The sequence below is a fragment of the Bos grunniens genome, chromosome 17 (assembly GCF_055505025.1).
Source record: "Bos grunniens cultivar Pamir isolate PY7600 chromosome 17, Bosgru_T2T1.0, whole genome shotgun sequence".
NCBI lineage: Eukaryota > Metazoa > Chordata > Mammalia > Artiodactyla > Bovidae > Bos > Bos grunniens.
The window spans coordinates 73,336,566-73,360,570 of NC_141181.1; the positions used below are offsets into that span (position 1 = coordinate 73,336,566).

At 62.4% G+C, this 24,005-nt stretch overlaps 2 protein-coding genes across 5 annotated transcripts; one reads left to right on the forward strand and one right to left on the reverse strand.

Annotated features, from left to right (window-relative positions):
* The first annotated feature begins 322 nt into the window (after positions 1-322).
* On the forward strand, positions 323-17,951 carry PRODH (proline dehydrogenase 1). 4 transcript variants are annotated; one of them, XM_086346143.1, is made up of 15 exons: positions 323-599; positions 4,206-4,414; positions 8,740-8,774; positions 9,060-9,209; positions 10,497-10,561; positions 10,809-10,925; positions 11,297-11,376; positions 11,809-11,890; positions 12,264-12,356; positions 12,755-12,901; positions 13,363-13,538; positions 13,745-13,843; positions 16,698-16,817; positions 17,078-17,166; positions 17,465-17,949. In XM_086346143.1, exons 1-15 carry the CDS (start codon positions 327-329, stop codon positions 17,650-17,652), a joined length of 1,923 nt encoding a protein of 640 aa, XP_086202269.1. In that variant the 5' UTR covers positions 323-326; the 3' UTR covers positions 17,653-17,949. The 4 variants fall into 4 exon arrangements, with proteins under 4 accessions (XP_086202269.1, XP_086202266.1, XP_086202267.1 ...); XM_086346140.1 differs by lacking the exon at positions 16,698-16,817 and having other exon boundaries at positions 17,465-17,951; XM_086346141.1 differs by lacking the exon at positions 16,698-16,817 and having other exon boundaries at positions 10,815-10,925; positions 17,465-17,951.
* A 461-nt stretch (positions 17,952-18,412) lies between these two features.
* LOC147355955 (protein DGCR6) lies at positions 18,413-22,753 on the reverse strand. Its single transcript, XM_086346144.1, has 5 exons — positions 22,614-22,753; positions 22,379-22,539; positions 20,253-20,353; positions 19,250-19,390; positions 18,413-18,846 (listed from the first exon to the last, which is right to left on the reverse strand). Exons 1-5 carry the CDS (start codon positions 22,721-22,723, stop codon positions 18,763-18,765), a joined length of 597 nt encoding a protein of 198 aa, XP_086202270.1. The 5' UTR covers positions 22,724-22,753; the 3' UTR covers positions 18,413-18,762.
* Between the last annotated feature and the right edge of the window lie 1,252 nt (positions 22,754-24,005).

The following is a 24,005-nucleotide window of genomic DNA, read 5'->3' on the forward strand; positions in this document are numbered from 1 at the left end:
TCCGCAGACCCGGAGTCTCAAAGCCCAGATGTGCACGTGTGCATGTGTGCAGGGTGGGCTCCAGCGGAGCAGGAGAAGAAGCCAGGGAGGTCGGCCAAGCAGGCGGGGGTCTTCTCTGAGGCGCAGCCTCCCGCTGAGAAGGGGGGGCTCGGGTGCACGTGGAGTGGCTCCGTGGGCGGGGCCTGTCAAAGACCCGCTCGGGGCCGGGCGCGGGGGCGGAGCCTCGGGGAGGGGCGTGGCGCGGAGCTCGGGGCGGAGCCTGGCGGGGGGCGGGGGCGGGGCCGGGGCGCCTATTTAAGGAACCCCGGCGCGGGCGGACAGCAGCCATGGGTCTCAGGCGAACGTCGTGGATGCACCTTTCCGCCCTCTGTCGCCGCGCCCCGCTGTCTACCGCGCCGGCGGCCCGAGAGCAGCCCGCCGCGGGCCCGGGAGCCGAGCCCGTGTGCGGGCCGGCCGAAACCGCGCGGCCGCCGGTGCCCGCTGTGGACTTCGGCAACACGCAGGAGGCGTACCGGAGCCGGCGCAGCTGGGAGCTGGCGCGCAGCCTGTTGGTGCTGAGCCTCTGCGCCTCGCCCGCGCTGCTGGCGCGTCACGAGCAGGTGTGCGGGGCCGCGGGGCGGGGATGCGGCCGGGCCCCGCGGACCTTCACCCGTCTGGGAGCCGTTACGAGGTTTCAGGGTGGAGAGCGGGCACTCTGGAGCCCGTGGGGGAAGTTAGGAAGGGAGGTGTTTCCTGCACGCGGTTTTCGGGCAGTGAATTTTATCACATGTCAGCTGTGGGTGGTTGTTCAGTCGCTCAGTCGTGTCCGATTCTTTGCGACCCCACGGACTGTAGCCCGCCAAGATCCTCTGTCCATGGAATTTCCCAGCCAAGAATATGAGAGTGGGGTGCCATTTTCTACTCTAGGGGATCTTCTCGACCCAGGGATCCAACCCAGGTGTCAGGTATTGCAGGCGAATTCTTCACCATAGCAATTAAAAACAAAAACCAGTCTAAAGTTTAAGCTGTATAGTGCCTGCAGTAATACACAGTGTTCACTTGAGATTAAAATCAAATGTCATCTGCTTTGCTGAATAGGTAGCCTGGCTGTGTGTGGCTCATAGCCTGGAACCCCAGAGTTCTTGGAAGCTGGGGTCCCCACACATGACCATCGTGAATAGGCAGTGTTGAGAGAGAATATCTGACTTTCGAAACCTGAGCACAATGACTTTGAAAAGTGTGAGGGATTTGGGAAGTTAAAAAGCACAAGTGTCTTAGCCGCTGTTGTCAGGGTGACCCTGGGAACAGTTTAAAAGCAAGGGTCCAGCTGGTGCTGAGGGTCCTGAAGGCTCTGCGTGCAGGTGGTGTTGACGTCTCAGTGAGGCCGTGTGGAGGGCACCTTGGCTCCAGGGAGAGGCCAGGGAGATTGCACCCAGGAGGAGCACCTAGCCACACCTTGGGCAGAGGTGAAAGTGAGGCCACGATGGGTGGGTGGTGAGGGCAGAGTTAGAGCTGGGTGGCTTTGGAAGGGCTAGGTTCAGAATCAGCAGAGAAGCCCACACAGCTGGAGTCCTCGAGCATTGCGGGGGATGACAGGAGGGACAGGCCAGCTCCACTGTCCCTCGGGCGTCTGCCTGGGGCCAGTGCCCCTAGACCGTGCTGTGGATGCTTGGAGAGCAAGGTGGCTTCTCCCCTGGTGCTCTGCCTGTGCCCTGGGGACATGCTTAAGGAGCCCAGTCACTGTGGGCGGTGCCCTGCCCACCCTCCGAGGGATCTGTCCCACTGTCGTCCTTGCTGGTGGTCCTGCTGGTGACAGTGACCTTGGTGCCTGGTGCTGGAGGAAACCGGGCGGAGACTAGACTGTGGAGCTTGTGGGCTGCTCCCCAGACCTGGTCCTTCTTATAGTCTGGCCTGCAGCAGAAATTCCTCCTGCCCAGCCAGTGCAGGTCTGTGCAGCTCCTGCCCCAGGGAGTATCAGCTTGCAGGAACCTGGTTTGAGCTGTGGCATTGGCTCTGGACCCAGTGGGGGCCCGCACTTGCCCACAGGGAGGCCTTTTTGTGAATGGTTTAGAACATCCAGGTGTTCTGTGATGAAAGCCTCTGTGCTTGGGTGTGAGCCAGCGCCGGAGAGCCTGGGGGAAGGGTGTGGGCAGGGAGGCGAGAGAACTGGCCTTACCCGTCCTCACGTGTAGGCATCTCTGAGTCTTTTACAGTGTCTGCGTTCCTGGTGCAAGTTTCTAAATCCATGAAGGATGCTGCTACCTGGGGAAGAGGTGGGGCTACCTGGTCTCGGGCGGAGCCACCTCAGGGCACACTGGGCACCAGGACGAGCCTACAGGCTGCTTTGCACTGGGGCTTTAAACCGCCAGCCCTGCCCCAGTGCTTCCATCGCCCTCTGTGACAGGCTGGCCTCTCCCGTGCCAGGGTGGGACCTGGTGGGGCCTGCAGAGTTGTTGCCCCTGACAACACAGGGGCACAAGGGGACCAGGAGGTCCCTGGACCACACCTCAGCATCAGCCCTGCTCCTGCTCCTTCAGTGAGTGTTGGCTGGGGCTCCTCCACAGTAGCTGGGTGGCTAGGATGGACTGTGTGGCCTGTAGAGCCTAGATTATTTACCCACGTCCATGCTGTGTTTCTGACAGTCCTCGAAATCGGCATGTATGATGTCAGGGATTTCCCACAGCTGAGTGCTGGCTCTCAGGTCCCTGATTCTGCCTCGTCTGCCTCTGGGTTGAACTGGGATTTGTTGGAGACCTGACTTGCCCTTCAGTGAGGCTGCCCAGGCCCACAGCCTCCCTGACTTCTGGCCTGGGCTCCTGGGAGGCGGGAAAAGGCTGCCCTCCCCCAGCTTGGGGCTTTCACTTTCCATTTCCAATCTTCCTTATAAAAACAACGAGATGCAATAAAGTCAGACACTGGGCAAGGCTGCCAATGGGAAGAGGTGATGGCCTAGAAACCTTTGCCCTCGGCATGCCATGTGGCCCCCTGAGTGTCTGTTGCAGTGCCAGGCGCAGGGCAGCTGTGTCAGCCTTGGGGTGGCGTGGGCCGTTTGATGCTGGTTTGGGGATAAAGGCCTGTGACTCACCCATGCTTTTGCTCGGACTAGAGATGGTTCCCTGAGGCCTGATCCCCATAAGAAAGTGGGGTTCTGTTATTCACTGGGGTTGAGAAACCATAGACTGTCCCGGTCTTGGAGTTGGAGGTGGGACAGGGATTCCCGGACAGGTGATGGGTGTGTCCTCCAGCAGTCACCCCTGCCCCCTATCCTGATTCCTTCCCGCCTTGTCACCTCCTTGCCTGGCAGAGCCCTCCTCTTGCCCTGTCCGGCACCCCCTCGCCCCCATTCTGAATCCTGTGAAGGACCTTGCCCCTCCCGCCTTCTGGGTCTCCCCACAACTAGGAGGGGAGTCCCTCCTCTGTTTCGCTCAACCTGGAACTGCGCTGGGCAGGAGGCACCTGCTCAGCCCATTTGAAGGAAGATGGCAGGAATTTGGGGTGTGATGCTGGCAGGTAGAGGAGAAGGCTGAGTGGTTTGGGTGGCTGTCTTCCCCTGGGGCTCGCACGCCTGGGCTGCTGGTCTGTGGTGGACGCACGACTGTGCCGAGCCCCCACTGGCCCCCCGTCGGCGGTCGTCTCTCAGACCCTTGGGGGCAGTTACCCGGCTCACTTCTGGCCCATGCTGCCTCCAGCGGGACTCGTGCTTACTCGGAGTTCTGTGTGTTCATCTGTTCAGCACCCACTGCAGGGCCAGCCCCTTGCCAGGCAGTGTTTTAGGGACTTGGAATAAGCAGTGAGCAAAACATTGAAAACTCTGGGTGCTTGCCTCTGAGAAAGTCACACCAGTCCCCGTCATCCCCAGCCAAGGCGTGGATACAGACAACGCTGTGAACTCACCGCTGCTGTTCCTGGAGAGGCCCGCCAGTCACTGTATCCACCCAGCCGTGGTCAGGTGGCTGCCATGTGCCTCCGGGTTCACCTGTGAGTCTGCAGGGCAGGAGAGGGGTCAGAGCAGCGCTGGGGACCAGCCAACTCTGACGAGTAGTTGGGGACAGCCAGCTCCTACGAGTGGGAAGCAAGCCATTCTGGGTGGTGTGGCCGTAAAACCAGGGCCCTGCGCCGAGTGTGGCCCTGGGGAGCGTGTCAGGGCTTTGCGTGACCCGGGAGTAAGTCCTTCCGGGGGCCAGGAGCCCAGGTGGCCCTGGACAGCAGCTCCCCTTGTCTTCCAGCTGCTGCATCTTGCCAGGAAACTTCTGGGGCAAAGGTTGTTCAACACGCTGATGAAGATGACCTTCTATGGGCAGTTTGTGGCTGGCGAGGACCAGGAGTCCATCCGGCCCCTGATCCAGCACAACAGGGCCTTTGGCGTGGGCTCCATCCTGGACTACGGTGTGGAGGAGGACTTGACGCCTGAGGAGGCCGAGCGCACGGAGATGGAGTAAGGGCCACGCGACGCGGGCAGGACTGGCCGGGACCGCTGGGGGAGCTCCGGCCGCCTGACCTCCACAGCCCTCCTGGGCCTGCCTGGGGTTGGGCCTTTGTCCCGTGAGGATGACGGCCTGAGCCTTCACCAAGGCCTTGTGTGCCCGAGGCTGGGGCTGGCCAACCCTGGCCCCTAGTCTGATCCACCTGGTTTGGGACAGTCTGCAGGCTAAGGATCATGGCTGCAGTTGTAAATGGTTGAAGCAAAGCAAGAGTAGTACGTTGTGATACGTGAAAACTATAGGCTGCTCTCACCCTATGGGGGCGGCTGGCAAAGCTGAGTGGCCGTGGCACAGACGGCCACACTGGCATCGGTCGTCCTCTGCTTCCTGGTGAAGCATCTCTTCAGAGGATTCTGGCCCCGAGGGCGGTCCCTCTGCCTGGCCCGAGACCCTTCCTGATTAGCAGCTGGGATCCTCCTGGCAGCTGTGGAGCCTGCCCGGGGCATCCGAGGAAAATGGAATGTGCTGGCTCCGTGTGGCAGGCCAGCCCAGCGGCTTTGCCAAGGTCACTGACTGGCTGCAGGGGTCTGTTCTCTGGGCAGGGGGTGTGGGGGCAGGAGGGCACCCCCCACCCTGCTCCTGGGCCACAGGACGGGTCCCCCATTGGAGACTCAGGCAGATCCAGCCCTTGCTTTGCAGAATGCCTGCCTGGTTGCTGGGCTGGTTTCTGCTCCCCTCCAGGCCAAGCCGCGCTGAGTCAGCTGCGCCTGAGCCAGTGAGGGTGGGGAACAGGCTTTCTGAGTCGCCTGCCCCATCTCAGGTTTGATGTTTTCTCTGGCCAGGGGCAGGGAGGGGATGGGTCATAGGAGACTCCAGCCCTGGGAACGGAATGTCCCAGTGGAGCCGCTGCTCGATTGGCTTGGGGAGCCAAGCCCCTGTCTCTCAATTTGCTGTCGTGAAGGCAGGGTTCTCCAGCTCCGCACCCCCTGTTCCCGGAGACTGGTGGCTGCCTGGGGCTGCCTTTTGAATAACTAATGGGCTGTGTCCCATTGGGTCTGGGTGGGGGTTGGTGGTTTCACAATGGAAGTTCTTTCTCTGGTATGAAAAGCCTCCTTTCCCCCGGGCAATTCGCCCTGCAGGGGAGCGTTGGGAGGCGGGGCTGGCCGCAGGCACGGAGCTTGTGACCCTGGGCTGCTGGTCCTGCCGGAGCCCTGCTGGCTGGCCTCTGGGCCTGAGCTGCGATCCCTTCCTGTCCTCATGTGGCGGCCTGTCTGCAGTTGTCTGGCCGCCCCTTGTGCTCGGCGGGGCCGGGCTGAGGGTGCAGAACCGGGCTCGTGGGCGCTGATCCAACATCCGGCCATCGAGCTCCCGTGGGGGGAACAAGCGATCACAGGCCCCTAGACCTTGCCCTGGGAATGATGCTGACGCCTCTGCCACTGGGAGGAGGGGCCTGGGGGGCTTCCCAGGGTGGGAAGCGGGAGGCAGAGGGGCCATCCAGGCAGGGTGGACGGTGGTTCCCAGAACAATTGTTAGAAGGCGGAGGCCAGGGTCCTCACTCCAGGAGAGGAGCCCCCCAGGGCACCCCCAGCCGGCTAAGCACCACGGGGCGGGGGAGCGGGGTGAGGTTTCCTCCCGATGATGGGCTGTGACGGCGGCTGGGACAGTGCAGATAGCAGATATGTCTGTCCTGGCTGTTCCAGGCCTGGCCTGGGTCCCCAGGGTGAAGATCGCGGTTGGGGTTGTGTGTGGGGTCTTGGGTGCTGCCTGGAAGCAGGGCCTGGGGCCGCCAGGCTTTTCCGTGCTTCTCTCCTGCCTCCCACATTTAATCAGGGCAGAGCTGGTATTGTAGCCATGCGTTCTGGGAAACAAACTCAGAAGGACAAGGCAGATAGTGGAGTGCAGTTTATTACACCGGTGGGCCCAAGGCAGAATCTCCTCTTAGACAAGGACCCCGACCAGTCTTTGTGAAAAGCTTATATACCCTAAGTGTATAAGGTTCCCTGAAACTAGTCTGAACAAAGGAAAAAGAAAGATACAACCCGTGATTCATATGCCTTAAGCCTAGGTAGTTAACAGTGGACAATTATCAATAGGCTTGTGGTCATACCCCAATAAGCATAATAGAATGTATGATTCTATTTGGTTACACAGATAATTAGGGTATTCTTTTAGGCATGGAGAGCCCTGGGGCTCCTCCTTCCAGGGGCCTCCAATTGGTATGTCGTTTCCATAGATACTGGGCATATAGTTCAAAGTCTACAGTCCGGCCCAAATTGGAGTCCTGCTTTCAAGATGGAGCCTGTTCTGTTTTCTCCTTCAGTGTGGGGGTGGCCAGCGGGGTCTCTCCTCACCTCTTATGTGTGTGCATGCTCAGTCGTGCAGTCGTGTTTGACTCTTTGCAACCCTGAGGACTGTAGCCCACCAGGCTCCTCTGTCCATGAGATTCTCCAGGCAAGAATACTGGAGTGGGTTGCTATTTCCTTCTCCAGGGGATCTTCCCCACCCAGGGATTGAACCTGTGTCTCTGGAGTGTTCTGCACTGGCAGGCGGGTTCTTTACCACTGCGGCACCCCCACCCCCTCACTGTTTATTTTTTCCTAAAAGGCATCCAGCCAGCAAATCTGATGTAGAGCTGAGCTTAGAGATGGCTGAGGGCGTGGCCCGGGACTTCCTGTCATTCCTGCCATTCTGTCCTGTGCCCGCCCTTCCTGGTGCACTTTTGTTCCCTTCTCCACATCTTGGGCCGTGCACATATGTGTGCACGTCTGCATGTGTGCTCACATGTCTGCATGTTTGTGCGCACATGTCTGCATGTGTGTCTCTGCACATGTATGTGTGCACATGTGTCTGCATGTGTGTCTGTGTGCTCACGTGTCTGCATGTTTGTGTGTACACACGTCTGCACGTGTGTCTCTGCACGTGTGTGTGCACGTGTGTCTGCATGTGTGTCTGTGTGCTCACGTGTCTGCATGTTTGTGTGTACACAGGTCTGCATGTGTGTCTCTGCACGTGTGTGTGTGCACGTGTGTCTGCATGTGTGTCTGTGTGCTCACGTGTCTGCATGTTTGTGTGTACACAGGTCTGCACGTGTGTCTCTGCACGTGTGTGTGTGCACGTGTGTCTGCATGTGTGTCTGTGTGCTCACGTGTCTGCGTGTTTGTGTGTACACAGGTCTGCATGTGTGTCTCTGCACGTGTGTGTGTGCATGTGTGTGTGCATGTGTGTCTGTGTGCTCACGTGTCTGCATGTTTGTGTGTACACAGGTCTGCACGTGTGTCTCTGCACGTGTATGTGTGCACGTGTGTCTGCATGTTTTTGTGTGCATGTGTGTCTGAAAGTGTGTGCACGTGTGTGCACACATGGCTGCATGTGTGTGCATGTGTATGTGTGTGCATGCACAGAGTGTGCTCCCCCTTCTCCCCATGCTGAGATGACACCCCCTCCCCCCAGCCTGTCAGCTGCCCCTTTTGTCTCCCAGAGGCCCCACCCACTTGCAGGCCCGCTCCAGAACCACAGCCCTGTCTGCCCAGTGCTCTCTGCTCAGGCTGGGCCCTGTCCCCACACTGCAGCTGTGTGGCTGGTTGCTTCCCATGGTTTTGGAGCCTGGCTGGGGCTTGGAGGGCAGGTGGCTGGCCGCTACCTGGGACTGTCACTGGCCCCAGCCCTGGGGGCCTCTGAGCGACAGTGTTCCCTCTGTGGCAGGTAGTCGCCTGAGAGGTGGACTCTGGGCTGCGTGCTGACGGAGCAGGCCCGAGCCCCCGCAGCCTCGGTGTGGATGGGAGCCGTGGCATCCCTCCACCCTGCCAGGCTGCATCTGCGGTGCCTCCTCCAGGGTGGCCTAGGGTCCTGCCCTCGGGAGGACCTGGGTATTCAGGTGTGATGGCCGGGCCGGCCAAGGGAGGGTGGATGCTGGAAACACACCTTCGGGCTATGGATTCAAAAGTAACCCTGCGGCACTTGGGTGAGGCGGGTGGCGTGAGGGGAGGGCGGGGGGGCGGAAGCTGGCGGCCACCCTGTCTCGGGTCGGCCCGCCTTTTCCTCTCAGGAAGGACCCTCCCAGGCCTTGGGCTGTGTGTTGCTTTGCTTGCCTCTCACCCGCTGTAAGGAGGGGCTCCCTGGGGGGAGACTGGGGTGCAGGGCTTGTTGGCGCCCGGGCCCTGTCTGCCAGGCTCAGAGGAGATGACCCTGGAGGGTGGGGTGGGTGGGGCCGGGTGCTCCCACCTGGCAGGTGAGCTGCCCCCCTCTCGTCGGTGTCTGGCTCAGCGTCCCCCTGCCTGCCCCCCTCCTGCCTGCCCTCTGCAGTGGGGGCCTGACCCTTCCCATCTCCTTTCTCCTTCAGGTCCTGTTCCTCAGCCTTGGAGCGTGATGGCTGCGGTGAGTCAAGGGGAGCCAGTCAGGAGTGAGCCCTCTCCCCTCGCACACACCTCTTGCCTTGGGACCCAGGGCTGCTACTGCAGCTCCAGCCCGTGTCCCCAGGTGCCCTGGCAGGTGACACGCCCTCCTGGCCTTCCTGGAGGCCTGGGCTCTGCCTTCCCCACCTGGGTGTGACCCAGGCTGAGTCAGGGAGCGGGCACGGGCCGCTTTGGAGGCAGAGCGGGTGCAGCTCCGGCAGGGGCCATGTGCAGGGCCGTGGACTCAGGCTGGCACACCCGCCCCCAGGTGTCAGTAAGAGGGAAAAGCAGTTCCAGGCGCACCGGGCCTTCGGGGACCGCAGGGACGGGGTCACCAGCGCCCGCACCTACTTCTATGCCAGTGAGGCCAAGTGTGACAGCCACATGGAGACCTTCCTGCATTGCATCGAGGCCTCAGGTGAGGCCTGGGTGGCCCCCGCTTCAGGGACACCGGGGGGCGAGCTCGAGGCAGGGGCTGGAGCGTTCACCCAGGCTTTGGTCCGCGTCTTGGTGGCTGAGGTCAGGAGGTGGCCTGGGCTCACACACCCAGTCTAGCCCGTTGCTTCCTGAGGAGTCTGGCTGGCCCCAGGTGCCCAGATGCGGACCTGCCGGGGGGCTTGGATCTCGTCACACGGCGCTTGGCTTTGCCAAGGGCAGCACCGTCCCAGGGGCTGCGGCTGTGCCCTCCCGGATGGAGATGCTGCCCCGCGTGGCCCTTGGGCAGGACCACCCCCTCGCGAGGCAGCTCAGCCGGAAGACATGCAGGCCTCAGTGTGCTTCAGTCTCAGAACCCCAGCGGGTCCCCAACGGCTCCCCAACAGCTCTCCTGTTAGGGCCCCGACACTGTGAACACTTTAGGGACAGGATGAGGACCACCCAGAGGCAGCCTGCTGGGGTCAGCATCGGGCACCTGACTGGTCGCATAGACAGTGGCTGCCTCGTGTCTGGGGCTCAGGGCGTCTCCTTGGTTCTGGCCTGGGGACAGACGAGCAGAGGTGTGATCATGGGCTTCCAGCAGCCAGACAGGAGGGATGGAGGCTGCGGAGCGTGGTCTGCCTCCCGGCGGTGCTCTGCGGGCGAGTCTGTGTCCGTGTGCCCTCGGGGTGGCCCTGGGTGCCGAGACCACTGGAGAGGAATCAAGTGGGCGAGCGTGGGCAGGCCTCCCCTGCTCCCTGGCCCCCCTGCCTTCCTGACCGCACATGGCCAGCTCCAAGCCCTCTGAGTGGCCTGCCTGCCTGCGGGGGCGTCAGGGGCAGCTGTGCGCAGGGCGTTCACGGGCCACTCAGGGTTGGTGTTTCTGCCCTGGCTGGTCACCCGGCCCAGGTGTCTGGGTCCTCGAAGGGCCCTCCCCTCCCGCTGCTGCCCCCGCAGCCTGAAATTGCCAGGTAGCCACCAGAGCCAATTCCGAGGGCCAAGTGGCCCGCCCGGGCCTGGGGGCGAGGGCGGACAGGTGTTCTCCCGGGAGGACAGGTGTGCTGGTACCACCGACTGTCTCACTGGGTGGATCATTCGAGTGAGATCATTCTCTTTCTGGGGGTCTCGGGGCTGGGTGTCGTGGGTAACCCATGGAAGGTGTGGCCCCGCCCACTGCCTGCAGCCTCCTGCATGTTGCTGAGACATGTCCTGACTGGAGTAGCACAGATTCTGGGCTCAGAGTCCCCCTAACCCCCAAGGCCCTGATGGCTCTTCCTGTGGCTTCTCACAGGCGGAGCCAGCGAGGACGGCTTCTCAGCCATTAAGCTCACAGCTTTGGGGAGACCACAGTTTCTGGTGAATGTCAGAACCCCCCCACCCCCCCACCCCCGCAGAGGATTGGTATGAACGCGGGGCACTATGAGTGTTAAGCGAAGGTGCCTTCACTCACATGCTGGTGCCTGGGCTCTGGGTGCACCTGGGTAGGCTCGGTGGGCTCAGGCTAGGAGCCGGGCGCACAGGTGGGCTTGGGGGCTTGGGCTGCAGGGGGTCCCGGGAGGGGCTCACGGGCGCCTGGGTGGAAGCTCAGGGCTGGCGTCTGCAGCTGCAGTTCTCGGACGTGCTGACCAAGTGGAGACGCTTCTTCCACCACGTGGCTGCTGAGCAGGGCAAGGCTGGGCTGGCCGCTGTGGACACGAAGCTTGAGGTGGCCGCACTGCAGGTGGGCGCCCCTCCCTGGTGGCTGTGGGCAGGTGGGCCACCAGGAACCCTGCCCAGGAGGCCCAGCCATGTCTGAGTCCTGCCACTTCTCCAGGGCCTGTGTGCAGGCAGGGAGAGACTCGGCAGGCGGGCGCTGGGTGGGAGCGGGGGGCCCCGCAGGGGGTGGGCAGGCATGTGGGGAACCTTGGGGGGTGGCGGGCAGCAGGGAGAGGCCGTCTATGGAGTAGAGACCCAAGGCAGAAGGTAGCCAGGTCTCGTGCTGGTATGAGGAGGTCAGCCTGGCATTGAAGGCCAGCAGGCAGGGCAGGAGGTGCTTGTGAGAAGGGCCGGAAGGGGGGCAGGGAGGGACCGACGCCCCCCTTGCTTCTGCAGGAAAGCGTGGTCAAGATGGGCATCGCGTCCCGGGCGGAGATTGAGGACTGGTTCACTGCAGAGACGCTGGGAGTGTCTGGGTAGGCAGAGCCCTGCTGAGGTCCCCGGGGGTGGCCGCCTGCATCCAGGTGGGGTTCTGGCTGAGCCTCAACGGCCTCTCCCGATCCTGCTAACTCTCTGCTGGGTTGTGGGACCCCCGAACCCCAGAGCTTCCCACGGAATTGTCTGAGTTCTTGAGTGGGGTGCTACACCCCGCTGTCCCGGACCCACCTGGCAGGTTGGGTGGAGGGTGAGGGCAGCTGAGATCCTCTGAAGAGTCTTGTGTCTCACTTCTGTTTCATAAACAGAGGATGTACTGTTTCCATTTGTATCTGTGTTTCAAGGCAGGCCTCGTGGGGGTTGGTCTGGGGGCGCTCCCGCAGGGAGGGGCCTGGTGTGGGGCCTGGGCGTGTGGCGGGCGTGGGCAGCCGTGGTCAGGCTGCCGCCCGCTGCTGGCGCGCCTCTTCCCACAGCACGCTGGACCTGCTGGACTGGTGCAGCCTCATTGACAGCAGGACTGAGCTCTCCAGGCACCTGGTGGTCCCCAACATGCAGGTGACGTGCCCCGGGCAGCTGGTCCCCGCCTCATGGTTCCTACAGGGTCATTGTAGGGGGCCCCACGCACAGAGCCGGGGTTTCCTCGGGGAGGCACGGGGGTCACCTCGTGTGGGGTCAGACTCCTCGGGTGCAGGCCAGGCCTGCACGGGAGCCGGCGTCCTGGGGGCAGTGTGGTCCTGGGTCCTGGTGGCTGGGGGACCCTGGGCGGGCCACTGGCCTTCACGCGTGGACACGGCAGTGGGGGGAGTGGGGCCTGGGTACCAGGCCTGGGAGGTCGGGAGGCCCTGTAGAGGGTGCCCACGGGAGTGGGCCGTGCTGGCCTAGGGGCCCAGGCACAGAGCCCGCTGTGACCGGATGGCCCTGCCCCCAGACGGGACGGCTGGAGCCCCTGCTGTCGCAGTTCACAGAGGAGGAGGAGCGGCAGATGACACGCATGCTGCAGAGGATGGACGTGCTAGCCAAGGTGGGGTGCCCGGGACGTGCTGGGGTTGAGGGCGTGCCCCGGACATGCTGGGGTTGGGGGGTGCCCTAAGATGTGCTGGGGTTGGGGGGGGCACCCTGGATGCGCAGGGGTCAGGTGGGTGCCCTAGAATGCGCTGATGTCAGGGGGTGCCCCGGGACGTGCTGGGGTTGGGATGGGGGTGCCCCAGACATGCTGGGGTCAGGGGGTTGCCCTGGGATGCGCTGGGATTGGGGGTGCTGGGGATGCGCTGGCGTCGGCGGGCCGCTGCCTTGGATGGGCTGGGGTCTGGGGGGGTGCCCCATATGTGCTGGATAGGGGGGGATGCCCAGGACGCGGTGGGGTCGGGGGGGCGCCTGTTCATCCGCGCCCACACAGACCCCCTCCTGTGCGTCCCTCAGAAAGCCAACCAGGTGGGCGTGCGGCTGATGGTGGATGCGGAGCAGACCTACTTCCAGCCAGCCATCAGCCGCCTGACGCTGGAGATGCAGCGCAGGTTCAACGTGGAGAGGCCGCTCATCTTCAACACGTTCCAGTGCTACCTCAGGGTGTGTGCCCGCCCGCCCCACGCTGGGGGGTGAGGGGCCGCAGCAACACGGACGGAGCAGCTTTCTGAGTCCACTTAAAGTGCCTCAACCCCCCAGGTTTTGAGTGGCTGTCTTCTCCGGCCCTTTACGGCTTGGTTCTCTCCAAGTATCTGACGCAGGCTCTGGGCCCCTGCCCAGACTTGTGCGTGTGCTTCAGGGACCCTGAGTGCAAACCCTGGCTGGCCATTTGGGGCCCAGCTGGGTGTTTGGAGGGGCCAGGGATTGGCGCTGGGGCTTTGGGGACAGGGCAAGTGGGTGGGTGGGGTCCCGGCAGGTGCTGATGGCTTGCAGAGTCCCTGCCAAGGGGCCACAGCTGCTGGCTACACGCTGGGGGCACCCAGGCCCCAGGGAGGCTCCGCTGGGGGATACAGGCTGGAGGGGGGCCCATCCCGGTCATCCTTGACCTCTGGCGCGGCCCGCAGGATGCCTATGACAACGTCATCCTGGATGTGGAGCTGGCTCGCCGGGAGGGCTGGTGTTTCGGGGCAAAGCTGGTGCGCGGTGCGTACATGGCCCAGGAGCGTGCCCGCGCATTGGAGGTGGGCTACGAGGACCCCATCAACCCCACGTACGAGGCCACCAGTGCTGTGTACCACAGGTGGGCGGCGCCGGGCTCCCAGGGGGCAGGGCTCTGGGCGTGAGGGGCTGGCCGGGTGTTGCAGGGGGCCCGCCTCCATGCTGTTGGACGCACGACCCCAGCTGAGTGGGACACTTGCTCCTTCCCGTGGTCCCGGAACCCCGGGCCGGCCGGCGGCCTCTGCCCCCAGGGGGCTGTGCGGGCCTGGCTCACGTTCCCCCCCACAGGTGCCTGGACTATGTCCTGGAGGAGCTGAAGCACAACGCCAGGGCCGCGGTGATGGTGGCCTCGCACAACGAGGACACCGTGCGCTTCACGCTGCGCAGGTGGGTCCTACTATCCCCCCCGCCCCGCCCCGTGCCCGGGGCTGCGCTGGAAGCATGAGGCAGGCGGGGGTTTTGGGGGGCATCTGTGGCTCCTGGACCCCCCGGGCCCAGCTGGGCATCTCGCTGCAGTAGCAGAAAGGCTGCCTGCAGTTCCTTTGGCTTTTAGCATTAATACCCGACTTCCTCAGGTTTCTGATTAAAAATAAGTATCATCAGGTGATTCACACAGCGTGAAACGTTGGCAACCTGAGACGCGTCGCCTCGTTTATAGACAGCTCTGCAGCACTTTAAACTACGCTTGGGATTTAACGTGGGCTGTGTCCCCATGGGGCAGCCTTGTAAGTCACAGATAGGAATGAGGTGAAATACATGCCTTTTTATTTTTTTTGGCATTGATTTGTGACTTGTGGGATCTTAGTTCCCCAGCGCAGTGCTCAGTTGCCAAGACGTGTCCGACTCTTTGTGACCCACATGGACTGTGGGCTGCCAGGCCCCACTGTCCATGGGATTCTCCAGGCAAGGATACCAGGGGTCTTCCCAACCCAGGGATTGAACCCTGGTCTCCTGTGTCTCCTGTGTTGCAGGTGGGTTCTTTACCTGCTGAGCCATCGGGGAAGCTCCTTAGTTCCCTAACGGGGATTTCAGCTGTCCACCCAGCAGTAAAGGTGCCGAGTCCCAACCACAGGATGGGAGATTCCCCATCCTGTGTTCTTTCATCTCGTATCTCAACTGAGCGTGGACCCCACCAGGGGTTCTGGCTCCTCCGCCCACCCCACAGGAAGCTGGGTGCGTGGTGGCCTGGCTGGCCTGTACCTTCCCCAGGAGCAAGGCAGGCCCCTCTCCCACAGCGGGTACCCCTAGCCAGGGCCTGGGTACTGGAGGTGCCGGGGTGTGCCTGGGGCACTTGCTGGTTGCTGCCTGGGGTGACTGGTTGTCCTGAGTGGTTCAGCAATGTCCGGCTTGGTCTTCTCCTGCCAAAGGCTGCTTTTACACAGCCTGAATCTGCAGCTCAGAGCCACGGTTTCTGATGCCTGCCCTTGCAGCCGCCTGGCTGGGAACAGGAGTGTGGAGGCCGTGGGGTGGCCAGGGCAGCCTCTGGAGCCGTGTGTGGGGGGTCAGGTGTTTCTTTGGGGTGGGGTGAGGGGCTCTGACTGGCGTCCCAGCCGGGTGGGCTCTTCCACCTCTTCCCTGGGGCCTCCTTGGACACCCTGCCCCGTCCTTGGATGTGGGGTGGCCAGGGGCACCCTTCTGTGCTCAGGGGAGATGAGTTCCGGCTTCCTTGACTTTGGAAGGAACACAGGATTGAGTTGCAAATTTTAAAAGCTGGTTTTTGCTTAGGCTTAAAACATAGTTTCGTGCTGGAGCCTTGATCGAGGCTGGTCCCTCTGTGCCCAGGGTCCGCCCGACGGTGCTCACAGAGGCCCTGCCGGCGCCCACCTCCTCAGGTCGCCATCAGATTCTCAGCCGCCTGTGGCTGCCTTTTTGAGCTTCAGCTTTTGGTCTCAGGCCGGTCCTCTCAGCCTGACTAGGCAAGGACCATGAGACTGCTGAAGGTGTAACTGTCCACAGAAGGCCTCCTTTCTCCTAGCTTCTGGATCGTTCCATGGGAGCTGGCCTGGCCTCCCATATTGGCCTAGTCCTGCGGCCCTAGACGCAGCTTCCCTGACCCGAGTGCCCTGCCGTCCCAGGCCCCGCAGCCTGGCCAGGCCGTTCTGGGGGAGCCTCTGCCCTGCAGGCAGGCTGGGGTCTTGTGTCCTGCTCCAGGGGCCCTGGGCCTGGAAGAGCTTGGGCTGGAATTCCTGGGGAAGCGCTGTGGTCTCTGGTGTCACATGTTAGGGACCCTGTCAAGAGAGCCTGGGTTAGATTTGGCCAAGTCATGAGCCCACCCACAGCTTGGGGCCCTGCGCAGTGTTTTGTGAGCCAGCAGGGTGCGTGGGCCTGCATCCGTGGTCAGCTGGGGTTCTGTTGGCCCTGAACAGGTTCATCTGTGGCCAGGGCAGCGAAGGGCTCTGGCTCCCAGGTCGGGTGTCCAGCAGGCTAGCTCAGGCTTCTCCACAGGTGGTTTCAGGCTTTCAGAAGACCCGGAGAGAGCAGGCCTTTGCCCGTGCCATGTTTGCTGTGGTTCTGTGGCCAGAACGAGTCAGGCCCTGCTCAGGTGTCACTGGGTGGATGGAGAGCCTCTCCTGTGCTGGGGCAGCTGCAGTCACATGGCTGTGGGCGTGGGCTGGCATGGAAGGAGCTGCAGTGGAGGGTGTGGAGGGGCAGATTTCACAGGATGCCACTTGCCTGTTCCTGGACTGGGGCTCGACCTCGGAGCCCAGCCCCGGGCGAGGGAGAGAAGGGTCTGTGGGACGCCCCTTGTGTGGATGTTCAGGGTGAGGTACACTGAGTGGTCTGGGAGCCTGGGGTGGGGCCCTGAGACAGCGAGAACGGTGGTGGGCTCCAGGGACGGGATGGGGGTCCCGTGATGGGCCCAGCCTGGGTGGGTGTGAGGACCCAGGTGGAGGGAGGGTGGTGGCTGTGGATCTGCCCGGTCAGGAGCCAGAGGTAAAAGTGTGGGCATCACCGGTGCATAAATATTTCAAACCCTGGGGATTTTTTAAAGATCCTACAAGTGGAAGTGAGAGTAGGGAGGGTGTGGACCAAACCTGGGGCCCCCACTTCAGTGTCTGAGCGGCACTAGGAGAAATCTGAGCCACGGGCATCAATCCCAAACGCTTTGCAGTCACCTTAGAAAACAGAAGTTGAATTTGATAAATTTCAATTAACCCCACATACCCAAAACAGCAGCACTTAAACACGTTTTCAGAAAAGCAGTGAGATATTCCGCATTCTGTTCGCACACTGTCCTCAGAGGCCCATGTGTGTTTGACGTGTGCAGTGCATCTCAACTCAAACCATCCATCCTCCAGAGGCTCAGTGGCCACCAGTGGCTGCTGACTGAAGTGTGCACAGGGCAGCCAGCAAGGGGAGGGTGAGGAGCTGGGAACACAGCACTGGTACCGAGGGCTTGAGGAGGGGGTGATGGGAGGGCCTGCGCTGGGTGAGTCTGCCTCTCTGGGCAGCTGGGGGCAAGCACAGCAGGAGGGGAGGCTGGCTGGGGGAGGGGACACTTGGTGGCCTTGGCCCTGGGCGGAGGCCTGCAGTAGGCAGGACAGAGCCTGTGCCCTCACCTTACCCTGCGGGTAGGGTTCTCGGGGTGAGGGGCTCAGCCTGCACCCTGCCCATTTACAGGATGGAGGAGCTGGGCCTGCACCCCGCCGACCGCCAGGTGTACTTTGGACAGCTTCTGGGCATGTGCGACCAGATCAGCTTCCCGCTGGGTGAGGGGCCTCCCCGGGGTGGGGCTGGAGCCGGGCCTTCCTTGTGCAGGGCTGGGGAGCAGGGGCAGAGCTGGGCCCCCGGGACCGGGCTGTAGCACCTCCCTGGGGGCGGAGCGGGTGAGGGGTGGGGTTGGGCCTCTAGGGTGCAGGGTTGGGGTGCAGGGGGCGGAGCTGGGTCTCCCCGGGGGTGGGGCAGGGGTGTGGGGGCGGGGCTGGCCTCGGGGCGGAGCTGTATTGCGAGGGGCGGGGCTGGGCCTCCTTTGGGGTGGGGCCTCACCACTCCCTCCCCTGCGTGCAGGCCAGGCAGGCTTCCCGGTGTACAAGTATGTCCCTTACGGGCCTGTGATGGAGGTGCTGCCCTACCTGTCCCGCCGTGCCCTAGAGAACAGCGGGGTCATGAAGGGGGCTCAGCGGGAGCGGCAGCTGCTGTGGCAGGAGCTCAAGCGGAGGCTCTGCACCCGCAGCCTCTTCCACCAGCCTGCCTAGGCCACCTGCACCCATACCTGGGCCGCGACCTCCCCAGGCTCCGGCCAACCCCAGCCTCACACCGATCTCCTTTTACACCCTGAGCTGGGAGAACCTGCAGGCCCCTGCTCTGCTCATGTGGGCTGAGGCCTACACCTGCCAGAAGAGCTGGGAGCCGTCAGGAACTGCTCTGCCCACCCCCACGACCTTGGACCTTAAGAACCACCTTCCCCAGAGTCCAACCCTGGCGCCCTGAGCCCCACACTGGGCAGCGGCTGGCTGCAGAAGCTGGCCTGTCAATAAACCACTTTTCTACAGCATCAAGCCCTCGCTTGCGGCTGAGGGAGTGGCTCTGATGCCTGGGCGGCCTTAGGGTTGGGTTCAGCCACTCCAGCCTCAGGCGCTCCGTGCAGACCCAGCCAGGCAGGGCCCTGGACACCCCCGACCCCAGCCCCAGAGCCGGGCTCGGAGCAATGCAGACAGACAGCACACTCCGATGGGCAGGTTTCATGCTTGCCCGGCCTTGGTCTCTCCCCTGAGATCCTCCCTGCCCCGTGCCCTTCACCCCTGCCCCCCAGTGACCCACACCAGGCTCCTGCTGCTCTGACAGCCCATGGAGGAGGCTGGCTGTGGCCCGAGTGCCTTGGGACTTGGCTGGTGAGGGGTCCCTGTGATGTGGGGGGTGGGGGCATCTTCTAACTTCTGTAGACTACAGAGCCCCCAGACGAGGGTTGTGTGGGCCCGGTCATGACTGGCTCCACAGACTGTCACACAAGCCATGTGCAGGCGACGCTGAGGCAGCTTTATTTCTCGGGGTCACACGCAGTTTGGGAGCCTGTCCCTCTCAGGGGCTGCACCTACCGAGGGAGGGGCCAAGAGGTAGGCCAGGGCAGGCAGCCAGACAGCTGCGTCTGCTGTGCCCTTTGCCTGCCCGCTCTCAGCAGCCCGGGTTGGGGGCAAGGGCGGTGTGGTCCACTTGGCTTCTCACAGGGTGCCCCTCCTGCAGGCTGCTGGGAGGGTGGTGGCCACGCTTCAGGAAGACCAGTGCCAGGGGCTGTCTGCTGCCTGTGGTCGCTGTGGGACGGGGTGGTGCTCCGGGCTGGGACGGGCGGCGGTCAAGGGCGGGCAGGCTCACAGGGCCACCTTCCCTGCCTGTCGGCCCCTTTGCTGCAGCTTCCGGATGAGCTCCAGGAGGTTCATCTGCAGGGTCAGCTCCTGGGGTGCAGATGGGCCCAGGGGGTCCGCCTCAGCCCTGGCAGAGCCCAGGGAAGCAGCCTCCTTTCCCCAGGCACTTGAGGTGACCATCAGGGTCGAGGGGGCACTAGGTAGGGAGCCCGTGTGGGAAGTCTGGCCACTGCCTGCCAGAAAGGGCTGAAGCTGCAGCGTTTGCAGCTGCCCTGGCTTGGCACACGTGGAGGTACGCAGGGATGCAGGGAACTGCAGATGAGGGCCCTGTGGGGCACAGCAGGCCTGAGCAAGGTGGGCGATGCCCTGCAGGCAGCTGGCTTGTCCTCTGGCAGCAGAGGCCCCTCAGCGACCAGCTAGACCCCCAGAGGGGATGTGGCCTTTGGGGACCAGTAGCCCCTAGGCTGTGCCAGGCGAGGCTCACGGCACTGACCTGTGGGTTGGTGGTCACGTAGAAGCCAGCCACCCCTGCCTTCTCCAGTGTGCTCTGCTGGTCCGCCACCTTCCGGTCCAGCTCCAGCACGATCTTCTGGTCCATCGCTCGCTGCTCCTCACGGATCCGGTGTTCCACCGCCTGCCATGGAGAGGGCGGCTCAGGGCTCAGCCTCCTGTCCGCCCACCGATGCTGCAGACACACTCCTGGCCTGCCACCTCTGGCCCCTCTCCCCTCCCCAGTTGCTCCAGCTTCAAGACTAAGGATGGTGTATGCACCGCACCTACGACCCTCTCTTCCCCCAGAGCCCTGCTCCCAACACCCTTCTTCCCCACCTCCTGCCAGATGTCCTCCCTTTGCTCTGCCGGGTGCCACCTGGCACGGACCACCATGAGTGGCCAGATGCTGGCCCCACCTCTGCCGGCTGTCCAGCTGACCGCCGTCTCTCAGCCTCTGCGTGTCTCCTCCCACTAGAGCTGCCACCGCCCCGCTCAGCACCTCCTTCCTGCATGCCCTGGCTTGGGGCTGCCTTGGGACCCTGTGCTGGTCTGGGCATGCACCCTACCCTGGGGATTCTTGGTTGTGGGTGGGCCTCTGGGTTGTTCCTGTCCACCTGGGAACAGGACTTGGTGGCTCCATCCTCCCACCACTGTCCTCGCGTCTCTGTGGCCATGGGGCACAGTGGCTCCCATTCATACCTGCCCTGCACAGGCCAAGGCTGAGGAACTGTGGTCTGGGGGAGCAGGTGGAGGGGGTGGGGGCACCACACATTCTTCACCCATGCCAAATGCACACCCCCCAGCGAAGAGCAATACATGGGCACGTCAGGCCTTTGTGGTACCCATGCTAAGCACACCCACCCAAAGAGCAACACGCGGGCGCGTCAGGCCCTCGCGGCCCACCCCAGCCTGTGGCCCAGGCTGGTTCCCACGCCACTCCGATCCCCTCCACACAGCCCTGTTGGCAGAGCGCAGGTGGGCCCCCCTCATGCCCATACCCCTACCTCGAGCTCACGCTGCTGGGCCGCCTGGAGCACAGGCAGGTTGTGGGGCCGGCAGGCCTGCTGGGCTTCCTGGTGCTTCTGCCGCAGCGCCTGCCTGAGCACTGGGAGAGGACGAGACCAGAGAGGCACCGTCAGGTGGCAGAGGGTGAGGAGGGGTGAGGAGGCAAGGGCGTGCTCCGGCTGTCCCAGCACCACAGGCAGCAGGCCAGCCGTGGGGATGTGGAGGCCTGAACCGGGTAGTGGGTGGAGCTCTGGACACACAGCCCCCAGCCCACTAGGGCCTACCCTCAGCCAGGGTATGGCGGTCTGCAGCAGCAGGGCTCCAGGGTCCTAGAGGAGGGGGAGGCCGGGCATGTGGGGTGAGGGTGGAGCCAGGGCCACAGCTTGAGCACAGGGAATTGGAAGATGGGGGTGGGGGAGACTGCGGGCTGGAGGTTTCTAGCCTCACATGGCTACAGGCCAGGAGTCCGGCGTGACCTGCCTGTCATCCATGGGATATCCACTGAGATGTCCCAGAGACCATGCAGGCCAGGGCCCAGGAAAGGGGCACAAGCAGGATGGCCTCTGCTCCAGGGCACGGCAGTCACTCCTCCTCTGCTCTCCTTGGTTGGCGGAGGGGCAGAGCCACCCTGCACACCCTGTCCATAGCTCCCAAGGGAGTAGGGTGGCACAGACCCGAGGGGGCCCAAGGACATGATGACCAAGTAGGATTTATCCCAGGAATGCTGTTTACCCCAGGAATTTAAAAAATACTGTTAATTCACTCTAGTCACCAAAAAGCCACTTGATCATTTCAAAAGATGCAGAAAAAAAGCTTTGACAAAACCCAACATCCATTCCTGACATAGATGCACTTATCCGGGGACAGACATCCATCAAACCCACCCCACAGGGAAGGGACCTCATGCCACCAGGAGGCACTTTTGCCACAAATGTTTAGTGGGCGCATCATCACACTGCCCAGGTCACAGGGAGCACAGAAGGTGAACAGGGAGGGATGACGTCAGCGTGAGGCAGTCCATCAGATCCAGAGTGGGGATGTTCTAAGGCAGAATGCCCCGGACTCTTCAAAAAGTCAGCACCACAGTGAATGGTGGGAATTCTTTCAGAAGCAGAGGCCCAACTGCAATGCACAACCACACCCTGGATCCTTGTCAGTGCATAATCTGAGGATTATTGGATAATTGGTGTGTCTGAACGTCAGAACGCTCCCTGGAATGACTGATTTCTATCCATTGTGGTTACACAGCAGTGTTCTTGTTCTAGATCCCTGGTTCTAACATTGGACCAAGGCTGACCCCAAGGGTGTCCGGAGACATTCTTGGCTGTCGGCTCTGGGGGAAGGTGCCACTGTTGTCTAGTATAGAAGCCAGGGATGCTGTTTAATGTTTTACAAAGAACTATGAAGACCTGTCCAGCTACAGATTCCAGCAGCGCTGCTATTGAAAACCTTGGCCTAGAGGAATGCTGAGGGCTTCTGGGGAAGTAGTGCGGTGTTGCATACACTGATGGACAAAAAGAACTTTGTCAAAACTTTAATTACTGAGTGGAGCTGGAGAACGTATGGATATTCATTATAGTGTACTTTCAACTTCCCTGTTTATTTTTAAAATAAAGTTGGGTAAAAAAAAATGACAAAGGTGAGAAATCTGAGGGAGCCGGAAGAGCAGCCCGGCACACCCCGCTGGAAGGGGCTCCGGAGGCCGCTCCCACCCCTGTAGGGATGCCTGGGAGGGGCCAAGGCGCAGGAGGTTTTGCCCAGCGTGTGGCTCCAGGGGACGCGTTTTCAGGGCCCAGAGGGTGCTTCGGGGCTCCGTGAATGGGAACCTGATGCACCTTGGAGGGGGAACGGGCCCTATCGGGAGCTGCAAAGCTGCCAACGCCGCGGGCGGCCTACTGCCACAGCCAGAGCCAAGATCTCGCCTGGGAGTGGGTGAGAGCGTCTCTGGGGGTCCCGCGCGAAGGTCACACTGCAACTGACAAAGGGAAGCTGACTGGATCCCATCTGTCATCAAGCCCCGCGCCCTCAATGAGGTCGATTTCAGGGGCTGCTGCCGAGCGGAACCCGGGGAAGGGCTCCGCCCGAGACCAAGCAGCCCGGGCAGGCCGCCCCCGCCCCCGCGCACCTCGGTGCTCGTTCTGCAGCCGCAGGCGCTGGTTGTACAGGCTCTTCTCGGTGAGGTGCTGGATCTCCAGCAGCCCCTGGACGATCTCGAACACGGTGCCGTCGAGCAGCGCCAGGGCCAGGTCGCTGAGCGTGGTGTAGGACAGGCGCTGCTGGAAGGAGCTGCGGGCGGAGCGCGGTGAGCCCGCGGCCCGCCCGCTCGGCCCCCCGGCCCGCCCGCCCCAGCGGCCGCGCACCTGGGCAGCTCCTTGACCAGGCCCTGCAGCGCCGACAGCAACTGGTAGTGCCGCTCCTGCTGCCGGGCCCCGTCTGCCGCCTCCTCCAAAGCGCCCGAGCAGCGCTCCATGGCGCCCGCGCCGCCGGCCGCCGCGCAAACGTCGCGGTCCTGTCACGTCAGAGCGCAGCGCGGCGCGCCACGCCCCCTTTCACAACAGTTCAGACAAACCACGGCTCGCTCTCGCCTCACCGGAAGGAGGGCTGCCCTGCCCTGGAGGAGGCTCGGAGGAGCAGCCCTCATTGGCCCCGCCCCTACCCGGGGCCCCGCCCCTTACTCGGCCCCCGGCGCACACCCTCCCGCCCCGTCCACACCCAGCCCCTACCCTGAAGCCCCGCCCCGCCCCTTACCAACTGCCGCCCCACCCCTTACCCAGCCGCCCCGCCCTTTACCCTCCGCCCCACCCCTTACCCGCCCCGCCCTTTATTCTGCCCGCCCCGTCCCTTACCGTCCCGCCCCTCCCCGCCCTTTACCCTCCCCCCAACCCCTTACCCCGTCTCGCCCCTTACCCTGCGGCCGGCTCCGCACCCTGCCTATTGTGAGTAGTGCTGCTGGGTGTAACTGCATTCTTGTTTGAATTTGGAGATAGATTTTCAAAGCAGTTAATTAAAAAGTGAAAGCATGATTGTTGGATCGTGTTGTTCAGCTTTAGAACACACCTCCCAGCTGTCTTACGAGGTGGTTGTACCTACGTCCCAGCAGCACTGAGGGAGGTTCCTGTCGTTCCTCACCCTCCGGCGGTTGATTTGGTCATATATTTGAAGTTTAGCCCCCTCCAGTGTTCTTGCCTGGAGAATCCCAGGGACTGGGAGCCTGGTGCCCGGCTGCCGTCTATGGGGTCGCACAGAGTCGGATTCGACTGAAGCGACTTAGCAGCAGCAGCAGCAGCAGCAGTCCTAATAGGTGTGCTGTGGTATCTCATGATTTTAATTTGTAATTCCCTAGTAGTATGATATTTTTGTCAGAGAAGGCAATGGCACCCCACTCCAGTACTCTTGCCTGGAAAATCCCATGGACGGAGGAGCCTGGTAGGCTGCAGCCCATGGGGTCGCTAAGAGTCGGGCACGACTGAGCAACTTCACTTTCACTTTTCACTTTCATTCATTGGAGAAGGAAATGGCAACCCACTCCAGTATTCTTGCCTGGAGAATCCCAGGGACAGAGGAGCCTAATGGGCTGCCCTCTATGGGGTAGCACAGAGTCGGACACGACTGAAGTGACTTAGCAGCAGCAGCAGCAACAAATGATATTTTTGTATAATTTTTGTATGATTTTTACTATGTGTAAGTCTTTTTTTTGGCCAGGTGTGTGTTTGATCCACACCCATTTTTTAACATGGGTTTGTTTTAGAGGT

Bases quoted from the DNA above. Each gene is read 5' to 3' on its own strand.
- PRODH (XM_086346143.1), top strand. From the start codon at position 327: ATGGGTCTCAGGCGAACGTCGTGGATGCACCTTTCCGCCCTCTGTCGC. The intron at 12,357-12,754 runs GTGGGGTGCCCG...TGCGTCCCTCAG, and splicing joins GGATGGACGTGCTAGCCAAG to AAAGCCAACCAGGTGGGCGT. The intron at 17,167-17,464 runs GTGAGGGGCCTC...CCCTGCGTGCAG, and splicing joins CCAGATCAGCTTCCCGCTGG to GCCAGGCAGGCTTCCCGGTG.
- LOC147355955 (XM_086346144.1), bottom strand. From the start codon at position 22,723: ATGGAGCGCTGCTCGGGCGCTTTGGAGGAGGCGGCAGACGGGGCCCGG. The intron at 19,391-20,252 runs GTAGGGGTATGG...TCTCCATGGCAG, and splicing joins CCCAGCAGCGTGAGCTCGAG to GCGGTGGAACACCGGATCCG. The intron at 18,847-19,249 runs GTCAGTGCCGTG...TCTGCACCCCAG, and splicing joins ACGTGACCACCAACCCACAG to GAGCTGACCCTGCAGATGAA.